Genomic DNA, 12,218 nt, shown 5'->3' on the forward strand with positions numbered 1-12,218 from the left:
GAACGTCGTCGTTGGGAGGAAACAGAATTCATAACCGACTATCCGACTACTGTGGTAGCATCTCAACGAATAAAGACATTCACACCATGTTACTAATATCCACGTTTAAACCCAAAATACAATTAACAAATTATAATTTAATTTCAAAAATTAAATAGGTATGATTTTATTTCATTTCTTTAGCTTTGATGAGTTTACAATTTCTTTTTACTTTATTCTATGATTACGTCAGTTTTGGACTTTTGACGGGGAATTTGTTTTATTGACGCTGTAGAAAGCGATATTGAATTATTTAGGTAAAATTTTAATCTAAATGAGTTATAATCTATCAATTCAATTCCAACATTAATTAAATCAAGATAATCTTATGCCACCAAAAATAAGAATAAAATAAATGGACCACAGTTTTGTAGACATATTATACGTTAAAAGAACGGTTTTGCAGGCACACGAAAGGCATACATAACTTTTTTCTCAGATGAAAAAAAATATATATATGATCTCTATCTCATTTTTCAAGTATAAAATCTTTTACCGGTCAATCAGATTTCATTGTTTCAGTTTACTGTTTTTTTTGTTTATATGGGTGTTAATGGAATTGATTTATAGGAAGAAGGAACCAATTTTTGGTGATGCTATGTTAATGGAATTGATTATGGGGTGTTTTGTTGGGTTTGGAATCGATTCTCTGTTTGTCTGAACCTACTTTAAGTTATTCAGCATGGTGGAATCGATTATGGAGGTGGAAGAATCGGTTCTGTATTAGTGAGGGTAAACTAGAATCGATTCTCATCAAATAATGAGACTGGAATCGATTCCATGGTTTTATAAATCATCCTGCAATCGGTTATGGTAGTATTTTGGTATGTACAGCTTTAATTAGGTTATTTATATAATTTAATTTAATTTAGGTAACAAATATATTAATCATAATTTAGTTAAATTAATTTTAAATAAAAGATAAATCATAATTTCATATTAATTTTCATAGTATGAAGAAATAAAATCATATATTTGTGTACGATGAATTTTTGTAATTTATTATAGTTATTTTTTAATTATAATTTATTATAATTATAATTAATATTAATAACAACAAATTTTAACAAATTATAATATTATAATTAATATTAATAATGACAATGATTTTAATAATTATATAAAATAAATTATTTAAGATAATGTATTTGACATTTATTCCTACAAATGCCTTTTATAAATTTTAAATTTATTTTTCAAATTTTAATTATTTTTATCATAAATAACAAATTCAACTTTACTTTAATATAATTTTCACTATTTACATTTAAACTTATACCACATCTCTACACAAGGGTAAAGTGGTAATATTTTTTTTATCAATCAAAACATTTTTTTTTAATTTATCACACATATATAGAGATGGCAAATAAACCTGTCCCTGTGGGTATTGTCTGAACTCGTCCCCGTTTTGACGGGGAATCCCCGCATTGACTGGGTATGGGTATGGGTATGGGGATGAGATGTATATATCCCCGCTATAATATTCGTCCCCGTCATATCTCCATACTCATTTAAATTATTAAAATATTCATAATTAATTAATTAACTAACTATATATATATATATACTTTCTAATTTTTATTTCTTCTAATTATTTGGTTTATCATGAAACTCATTCGCATCTCCAATATATTTTTTATCTTATCACAACCTTTATGTAATTATATTAAAATTATGTATGTTAATTAAAAAACTTTTATGTCTAACATTTGAATATTTATATTATTTTTTAATATTTTTTTATTGTATATTTTCCTTTCACATGAAAATATTTAGTACTCTCAATTTAAGTGTTTAACAGCATAAACCTTTCATTTACTAGGTAATATAAAATAAAATAAAAGTTCTTTACTTATTATTATTAATTTTTGTTTCATTTGAAGAACTCTTTTGTTTCCCTAAAATAATTTTTGTTATTTCTCAACCATTGAGTATATATGTTGATATTTGAAAAGTTTTCTTAGATCTCTAAGATATTTGTCATCTTATCATACCCTTAAATATACATTTGTTTTTCTTTGTGTGATGCCTTTCAATAGTCTTCAAATTGTTTATGAGACACACATTTGTTAATTTGTTAATTTTTTTATTTTTTTATTTTCATCAGGTAGAATATTATTTCGATAAATTTTATCTAATTATTTTTTATTTTCTAACTCATTACAATCATACTTTAATTTTTTCACTATAATTGTATAAAAAAAATTTATTTACTACAATAAAAAAATTTAATGTAATTGCCATGAATTTTTTTTATCACCATCCAACATATATTGGAGTGCAAAAGATATAAAATCTATGATAAAATTTTATTATTATGTTTATTATCTGTTTTTTGCGTCATTTTTTATCAACCATTGAGTATATATGTTGATATTTGAAAAATTTTATTAGATCTTTAAGATATTTTTCATCCTATCATACCCTTAATTATATATATATTTTTTTTTGTGCGATTTCTTTCAATAATCTCCAAATTGTTTATAAGACACACATTTGTTAATTTTTTAATATTTTTATATTTTGTTTACTTTCATCATGTAGAATATTATTTCGATAAATTTTGTCTAATTATTTTTTATTTTCTAACTCATTACAACCATACTTTAATTTTTTCACTATAATTGTATAAATAATTTTTATTTACTACAATATAAAAATGTAATGTAATTGCCATGAATATTTTTTTACCACCATCCAACATATATTGGAGTTCAAAAGATACACGATCTATGCTAAAATTTTATTATTATGTTTATTATTTGTTCTTTTCGTCATTTTGATCTAGTAATGTATTATAACTTTTATTAGTGTATAAAAAATATATTTATTATAGTTTAAAAAATTGAAGTAAACAAACATTTAAAATATATTTTAATTTGAATATTTTTTTCCTTTTATATTATTTTAAAAATATTTTTTAAATTTATAACTAGGTTTCATTAATGTTTGAAAAATTTAATAAATGATTTGGTTCTCATGAGATTTTATTTGGTATTCTAATATAAAATGTAAACAATTATAATTTATTTTAAAGTATTAGATATCGAAGAAACAAATAATCCTCCTAATATTGAATATTTGATAATATTATGTTTCCTTTATCGTAAATTTTTATTATTTTATAAAAATTAATTAAAATTAATATTAAAGTAGTAAGAAAACGGGTACGGGTATGGGTACAAGATTATACCCGTTACCCGGTGGGGATGGGGATGAGACAAAAATTTGATACCCGTTGGATTTAGGTATTGAGATGAGGATAAATTTTTTTTACGGGTATGGGTCTGGGATAGTAAAACTCGTCCCTGCTCCGCCCCGCTCCGTTGCCATCCTTACACATATAACATTATTCATAAACTCTCATAAAATTTTCATTTAAATATTTTCATTCATCCCTTCAAACTTCTTAACTCAAACAACACCACAATTATTTTCTCAAATACATCTATTCACTCGCTATCATACCCACTCTCAATCCAAACACACCCTAACATATTATTTCATAGGTTCAATATTAAAATTTCTGAGTTGTTATCTCATGATGAAAATGTTTCATATTCTGAAGAGAAACAAAGTGAAGAATCACATATAAAAGATTCTTTTGACATCAAAGAAAATGACTAATGTATGACTAATGTATGTTGTATTCATATAGCCTTTTTGAATCCATAAATAAAGATAGCATATAACAAATTTATTTACTTTAAATATAATTTTTTATTAAGAATAACATAATCATTTATTATATTATAGATATTATTCATAATATTCAGTTTAAATTATTAAAATATTTATAATTAATTAATTAAGTTTATATATATATATATATGAGAATGTTTAATACTCTCTCAATTTAAGTGTTTAATAGCATGAATATTTCATTTACTAAGTAATATAAAAAAAATTATCTTCTTTACTCTATTATTATTAATATTTGTTTCATTTGAAGAACTCTTATTTCCCTAACACAATTTTCGTTATCTCTCAATCATTGACTACGTTGATATTTAAAAAAATTTGTTAGATCTCCAAGGTATTTATCATCTTATATTACCCTTAATTATATATTTGTTTTTCTTTGTGCGATTTCATTCAATAATCTCTCAAATTGTTTTTAAGATACACATTTGATATTTTTTATTATTTTTATTTGTTATTTATTGTTATCAGTTAGAATACTATTCTGATATATTTTATATACTTATTTTTTATTTTCTAACTTATTATCAATCATACTGTAATTTTTTCACTATAATTGTATAAATAAATTTTATTTATTATAATATAAAAATTAAATGTAACTGCCATTAATTTATTTTTATCACCATCCAACATATAATGATGTTCAAAAGATACCATATCTATGTTAAAGTTTTATTATTATTAGTTTAGTATTTGTTCTGTCTATGATTTTGATCAAGTGATATATTATAACTTTTATTAGTATATAAAAAATAGATTCATTAGAATTAAAAAGACTGAAGTAAACAAACATTTAAAATATATTTTAATTTGAATATTTTTTTTCTATTATATTTTTTAAAATATATTTTTAAAATGTTATCAATTAGGTTTCATCAATATTTGCAAATTTAATAAATGTTTTGGTTCTCATTAAATTAAATTTTATTTGGTATTCTAATTTGAAATATATACAATTATAATTTATTTATAAATATTTGATATTGTAGAAACAACCTCTTAATATTGAATATTTGATAATATTATCTTTCCTTTACCGTAATTTTTATTATTTTATAAAATTAATTAATTAATATTGAAACAGTAAGAAAACGGATACGGGTATGGGTACGAAAATGTACTCATTACTCGATGGAGATGGAGATGAGACAAAAGTTTGATACCTATTGAAATATACGGATGTCGATGAATTTTTTTATGGGAATGTATATGAGATAGCCAAATCCCATGTTCCGTTGTCATCCCTAATCCCTAGTTACAAATATATAGATTTAAAAGATTTAAAACCAACAAGTTAAAACAAATTATAGTTATTTATTTAAATAATGGTAATATTAAATAATATTCATATTATTAATATTAATAATTCAACGAAAAATTGAAATTAAAATATATAATGATTAATTAAAAATAATGTTAGAAATATATGTAAGTGTTGATTAAATAATAATAATTATAATAATAATGAATAATTAGAGAAAAAAAAGTTGAATACAATATTATTTTGATTAAGTTAATAACATTAGAACAAAATATATATATACTCATTGATGAAATGATACCGAAGGATCAAGCATATTTCCAAAAACGCAAAACAAACTCCATCTAGTATTAGATGATCTTTGATTATTTCATTTTTCCAATTTTTATGTAAAGGGTGTAATATATTTATTAGATAATTTTATTTTAAACATGATGTTGTCTAAAACCTGATTCTTTTAAATAAAATCCTTAATAATTTAGAATAAATAAGAAAAAGAATATAGTTACTTGTTGTCAAGACCTAATAAAATATATTTTTAAAACAAATTCAAAAATAATGGTAAATAAAAAATAATTAATTAGGATTTATAAACAAAAAAGTCATTTGAGCCCATCTTCGTGGCCCAACTTTTGTTAAAAAATAATATAAACCTAATTTATTTTAATTGCACCCAATTTTTCATATTCTTATCACTCATATTTTTTTTACTGCCAACCTAATGTTCAAATTTTATTTTCACACTCTAACTTTTTATTTGCGGTGAAACTTTTCTAGGACAGTAGTGAAGGCGAAGGCGCTTCATTAGTAGGGGTTTATAAGCACTTAAAATTAATTATTATGATCTATTTGAAGTACATTTGAGATGGTGTATGCAATTTTTCAAATTTTTGAAATCTTGTTCAAAAAGTTTTTCTCAACTCTCCACTCATTTGTACTGGACTTTCCACATATTTCTGCAGTATATTTTTTTTTGGAACAGTAGCTGTAATGGATTTTTTTTGGGACAATAGTAAAGATACTTCATTAGTTGGGATTCATAAGCAGTTGAAACTAATTACTATGGTCGGTCTATTGGAAGTATATCTGAGATGATGTGTATAATTTTTCAAGTTTTTGAAATCTTGTTAAAAAATCCTTTGCAGCTCCCATTTATTTACATTGTTCCCACATATATTTGATAGCTACAGTGAAATTTGTTGAGATAGTAGTGAAGGCATGTCATTAGTTGGATTTCATAAACACTTAAAACTAATTACTATGATTCATTTGAAGTATATTTATGATGGTGTGTGTAATTTTCCAAATTTTTGAAATCTTGTTTAAAAAGTCCTTCGCAACTCCTCATTTATTTACATTCAGTTTCTCACATATGTTTGATAGCAACTGGTAATTTAAGATGGTGTTGATGCATTTTCTTTGGGACAGAAGGCAAGGCACACCCACAAAAAATTGAATGAGAAATATTAACTAACGATACCGTGCACACATAACACATCCACGAAAAATCGAACAAGAAATGTAAAGTAGATGAAACTCACACTCAAACAACGTACAATACTTTCAATTTCGCAAGGATCTCAATATCCTAAAACACCCCACACTCAAAAACGCGCAATTATCGAACCGATTTTTAAATTTTTAAAAGAAGACAGTACACGAACCACCAATGGAAGAAACGTCAATGATTTCTAAGAAGTGGACAAAGGAATGCCTTGATGAAGAAGATGAAGAAATACCCGACTTTTCACCATTTTTAAATATGTTTTCTCTGCCAAAGACAAACTTTTGCCCCAATACCACACATGAGCATCACAAAAAAAAATAGAAAATCAAATTCATAAACGACACGTAGACACTATAAAAAAATAGTCAAAATATCATTTTCGATAAAAAAAAATGAAAAATTATTGTCATGTCCCATGCCAACTCAGGTTGTCAACGGTTGTAAGAGAAAAAAGTGTTACTATCATTTTCGGTAAGAAATATACTTTAAAAATGAATAACAAAAAAAAAGAAACAAACATTGCATACGGAATTCGAGCACATAAAACGTGAGAACTTATTTCATTGTAACATAATTTGTAACTACATCCGAGCCTAGAAAACCGATACTTCACATACCAAAACGTCTCAAACACAAATCATATTTTGATTTACAAAGATCACCATAAATCAAAATCTCCTAAGCTCCATTACTCAATAACAGTGACCACCCATTATTTTCAATCAACTCCTCTATAATCTTCTTTAATGCCGGAGCACTAACAACACAATCTTTATTAGTAAAGCAGGATGTACCTTCTTCAGCTACCTTACAAAGTTGTGGATCTAAAGGAACTTTACCAAGAAAGGGTACACCCATTTCATTGCACATTTTCACTGCTCCGCCACCCCTGCTATCAAATACTTCAGTGCAAGCAATCAAATTCAGCATCTCTGGTGCTTTTTCTTTCATATATTCCCAAACCCATTGTGTAACATCTTTCTGCTCCCCATTATCAGACATTCTCAAAAACTTGAAATCTGTGATGGGCTGGCACAGACTACTCATATTCTCTACAACCCCAAGAACTTTCACGCCAACTTTCTTGCAAAAATTCACTTCTTTTCTCACATCAATTAGAGAGACTTGTTGAGGTGTGGTCACTATGATTGCACCATCTACTCCAGTGGGATCAAGGCATTGAACAATGGAAATGTGCTCATCTGAGGTTCCTGGTGGAGCATCCACGATTAGGAAATCAAGTTCACCCCAGTAGACATCTTTTAGAAACTGCTTGATAAGTCCATTTTTGCGTGGGCCTCTCCATATAACAGCTTCATCAGGGTTGGGAAGCATGAACCCAATTGACATGACCCCAAGGTTGGACTCCACATACACAGGAGACCAACCAAGGTTGCTCTGGTGTATCTCTTGACCTTCTAGGCCAAGCATCTTTGGGATGCTTGGACCACAAATATCAACATCAAGAAGACCTACTTGAAAATCCCTTGCTGCTAAAGCAAATGCCAGCTGGGCAGAGAACGTGCTCTTACCAACTCCTCCCTTTCCTGACAAGACCAATATCTTGTGTTTCACAGTAGCCATTCTTTCTGCAATGGGAACCAGATCTGCAAAAACAATGGTAGAAGGGAAATTTTTTCAAAAATGAAGGCAAATCAATTTCTCAACATTTTAAATTATTAAATGTTTTTAAATTCCCTATCCAACACAACCCAAGAGTACTACAGAAAAAACAGCAAGGGAGCACATGGTCTAACCATTAAGAAAAAATGCTTTATCACTATAAACCATCAAATGAAGGGAAAATAAGACCGAGAAGAAAATGCAGAATATAAAACATATTAAGCACTTTTTTTCTGTCCAGTCGGCTCAAGTCAATATCTTGTTGTGAGGACCCAAGAATATCTAAAACCTGTTAAGCACTTTTTTTTCTTCTCTGTTTGTGTTGCGTTGTAAATTTTATTATTTAACCTTTTAAATGTCACAGGCCTAATTGTGTTTGCTAAATAGCTAGCTTAACCATTTTGGTATGGGTCTCGCATTCCGTTTGAAGGTTGCTATCATGTCAATTGTCCTTAATTAAGAATAATTTATGTCTAAACTTAAATGATATCCAACTCCAACACATGGTTGAACAAATATATGTTTTAGTCTTCTACAAGATTATATGAAGGAACTGAGTACTTAGTGCTATGTTAGTTTTTACAGTATAAAAAGTTACAGCTACAACTACACACAACACTAGAACTACAAATTCAGAAATTGAATATGAAAAGGCTGGCACTGAGGCTCAAAATGCATTTTACGTTGATAGGTGGTCACATTGAAATAACAAACACTAACGTAGGTTCTAAAACAGACAGCACTAAACAAAGAGAATGAGATACCAACAAATTTCAGGAAGCAATATTCTGAAATCCCTATGCATCAGAATCAAATCAATATTACGGAATGGACTCTATTAATTTGAATAGGACAATCAGAAAAGAAGTTTATTTGAAGCTAAACTATACTTAATTACTCCTAACTATATCCAATAGTACACGGAATTAACGACCAGTTAGATTAAACAATAAGTAAACTAAGCAAAAGCAATGACACCTCGAATGTTTCCCCAGTCCTTGCTTGAAATTTCTTGACATAACAATGCCATCACAAAAAATTCCACATCCCTGACATGGGAATGACTGAAGAAAGAGATTCACTCCCTTCCCGCACTAGTCAATCCACATAAGCAGTGACAACAAAGCCTAGGGGAAAATCATCTACTAGCAATGTATACTAAATAAGCTGAGTGATAACAAAGCCTAGGAGGAAATCATATACAAGCAATGTATATACTAAATAACCTAGAACAGGCTTCCATAAATAAACCATGTCATTGTTTAGAAATTGATAGCCGCTGGAAAGTATAAAAGAATAAGAGTACCAGGGTCAGGTCCTTTGGGGGCAGTTGCACAAATTTGCTGATTTGGGCACCCTTCACATGCATCAGATTTTCCGGCAGATTCAGACTGAGGGCCTGGGCAATCTGTAAATGACACGATACAAAATACAAAACAATGATATTCATAGGTATATATAAAATTAGAAAAGTGAAAATCCAGAAACAAAAAAGAAATGCATATACATACGCTCATTGGCATTTTCAGGGATGTCTCCGTTCTCCATTGAAATTCTTCACTTGAGTTGAAGAAAAAGGTATAACTATTTAAAGAAAGGAAAGTACGTCACAACTAAGATAAGATTCGTGGTGCAAGTGTTTTGTCGAAAACAACAAACTAGCAATGACAGGCAAAGAATAAGGTTGTAAAATAAAAAGGCAGATCAAACTCAAACAAAACAAGTCTGTCAAACCACTGTTTTGAATTAGTGAAACTGCCTCCGAATTAAGTTGGCATTCTAGACAAGTCAGGGACCTATTCGACAATATAGGCAATTCGGATGGTTAGGATTAAGATTAGTCATCCCCAAAGCAGGAAAAAAGATGGGCTCTAGGAAATTGTAAGAAAAAGTGATATTTCAATGCCATGTGCCTGTGCTTTAGGGTTTATTCATTTGAAAATTCCGAGGAATTTAAAATAACAGCAAGCTGAATTGTTAATAGTTGAATACCTTCATTTGTAAAAGAATTCATTCACATAAATTATTTAGATCTATTTCATTACAAAATTTAACAAAGTAGCAAAGGTTCTATATGGATAATTTCAAAATTCTATGGAATTTAAAATGCAAGGAAACAGAAAATAGCAATGCAGAAAAGAATATAACAACTAGAAATGCAAGGCACCATCTCTGTCGCCCAAGGCAAACGCCTAACCATTTCCTCACCTAATTTCCATTCACCCTTTTGGTACTGACTCCCTGCCCTATAAACACATTCCCCATGGAATATTATCCCAGGACATATACTCCCTTTGTTGATATACACATTAGCTGTTCCATATACCTTGTAATTATTGGGTCTAAGTTTATCTCATTGAAAAAACCCTAAAAGGTAAATGTTATGGTGCATAAAGTGGTGGCACCAACTGGCTCCTAAATCAAACATCCTTATAGATGACACTGCAAGTCATCAAGACACTGCTGCAACATCAATAACAAGTCTGAATTAGAGTACTTTAGGCATGGAGCATAACCAAAGTGCAAGCAAGTACATAAAAAAAACAGAAGCATTAATTATGGATGAGAGGTCGTATAATTTGTTTGGCAACATGTGCTGCAGAAGCATCTAAACCATCCAAATCAACAGGAGCATCTTCTGAAATCTCCCCATCATCAAACCCCGGTAGAGATGCCTCAAACAAATTAGAGTACTCTTGACAGTTAAAAAGGAGGTGGCATTATAGTTCTACATCAAATATACTGCAGTGTATAAGCAAATTTCAATTTAAGTTAATGCCAAACAACTCAATCCCAGCTTTGCAAACACGGCACATACAACTTTGCAACTTGGTACTTTCTATCATATAATTCAATCATTAATGAAGAACATAATTTTGTCTCAAAGATGATAGAATAATATGAAACAGTGGCAGTATTTATTTGATCACAGTGCAACGATGAAATACATGTTCTCCACATATCTCCAACATGATTACAGATAAACAGACAAACAAAGAAAACAACCACAGCTATCAGCCTATCACACAGTCAGATAAAAAATAGTAACACTAGAAAAACAAGGAAAAAAGAAATGAACATCACCACCAGACCAAAACGGCAACAACTACGAAATTGAAATTGGGGGAAAATTTAACCAACAACAGCACAACAATTATGATTCACAGAATGGGTCCAATCCAAACAAGGGCAAATCGCAGCAACAACAACCACACATACACCATAACTTCCAATTACAGGAAACCAATTTTAGGGTTACGAAAATCATAAATTTAGGTTACAAATCGAAAGAAAAGGGAACCAGAACGCAAATTACAAACAAACCTGTGTTCGTGGTGGTCGTGGCGGTCGGAATCGTCCGTCAATCGCAGTCCGATGGTGGCGCTGCGTTCTCTCGCTGCTGCCCCTGCCAGCGACGTGGTGGATGTCACGGTGGAGGAGAAAGGAGACGCCGTGAATGGCCTGCACTCTGCCTTCGTGTTTCTTGACGTGGGTGGAGGAGAAACGAGGGTGCTCTCTTCTGGTTTCCCAAAACGCGGGTGGTGGAGGAGGAGGAGAAGAGAGTGTGAGAGGAATGAAGGAATAAGTCTGGCAGTGGCAACGATAATAATGGAGAAAGAAAACCCTAATACCTTTAAGCCTTGTCTGGGTTTTGGAATTTGGATGAAAGTGACAACGATAATAATGGAGTTTGCCGCCACTACTTGTCTCAGTGAAACTAGGTTTTTGTTAACAATGAAATTGGGTTTGATTGGGCTTGCCCAAACACAATGCGTCCACTTCAGAATTCGCACATGGTTTGTCCTTCTTGCACCCCATCATTGTTAAGTGCACACCATATTAGTATCAAAAAGGCTAAAATATCCTTTCTTAGTGCACAACACTCCTGCTGCCTCCGCGCAGTGAAAAGAAGATGACAGAGAGATCTCTGCAGAGAAAGAAGAGAAAAACATAATACTATGCAAAAATAAATAAAAGAACTTATTCTAGATTTTTTTTTGAAAACGAATTTTTTTAAAATCTCAATCGAGAAATCTTATTTAAAAACTCCCATCCCAAAAATTTCAGAAGATTTAGAAA

General features: G+C 29.6%; 1 protein-coding gene across 5 annotated transcripts; it reads right to left on the reverse strand.

Moving 5' to 3' along the window:
* Window positions 1-7,046: 7,046 nt before the first annotated feature.
* Window positions 7,047-11,922, reverse strand: NBP35 (nucleotide binding protein 35). 5 transcript variants are annotated; one of them, XM_028084166.2, is made up of 5 exons: window positions 11,771-11,922; window positions 11,463-11,658; window positions 9,650-9,722; window positions 9,445-9,546; window positions 7,047-8,122 (listed from the first exon to the last, which is right to left on the reverse strand). In XM_028084166.2, the coding sequence occupies exons 3-5, from the start codon at window positions 9,684-9,686 to the stop codon at window positions 7,194-7,196; spliced, it is 1,068 nt and encodes a 355-aa protein (XP_027939967.1). In that variant the 5' UTR covers window positions 9,687-9,722; window positions 11,463-11,658; window positions 11,771-11,922; the 3' UTR covers window positions 7,047-7,193. The 5 variants fall into 5 exon arrangements, with proteins under 5 accessions (XP_027939967.1, XP_085521840.1, XP_027939965.1 ...); XM_085665714.1 differs by adding an exon at window positions 10,347-10,598 and having other exon boundaries at window positions 11,463-11,851; XM_028084164.2 differs by adding an exon at window positions 10,465-10,601 and having other exon boundaries at window positions 11,463-11,851.
* Between the last annotated feature and the right edge of the window lie 296 nt (window positions 11,923-12,218).

The sequence above is a fragment of the Vigna unguiculata genome, chromosome 8 (assembly GCF_037176805.1).
Source record: "Vigna unguiculata cultivar grain cowpea cultivar isolate G323 ecotype 2 chromosome 8, ASM3717680v1, whole genome shotgun sequence".
Lineage (NCBI taxonomy): Eukaryota > Viridiplantae > Streptophyta > Magnoliopsida > Fabales > Fabaceae > Vigna > Vigna unguiculata.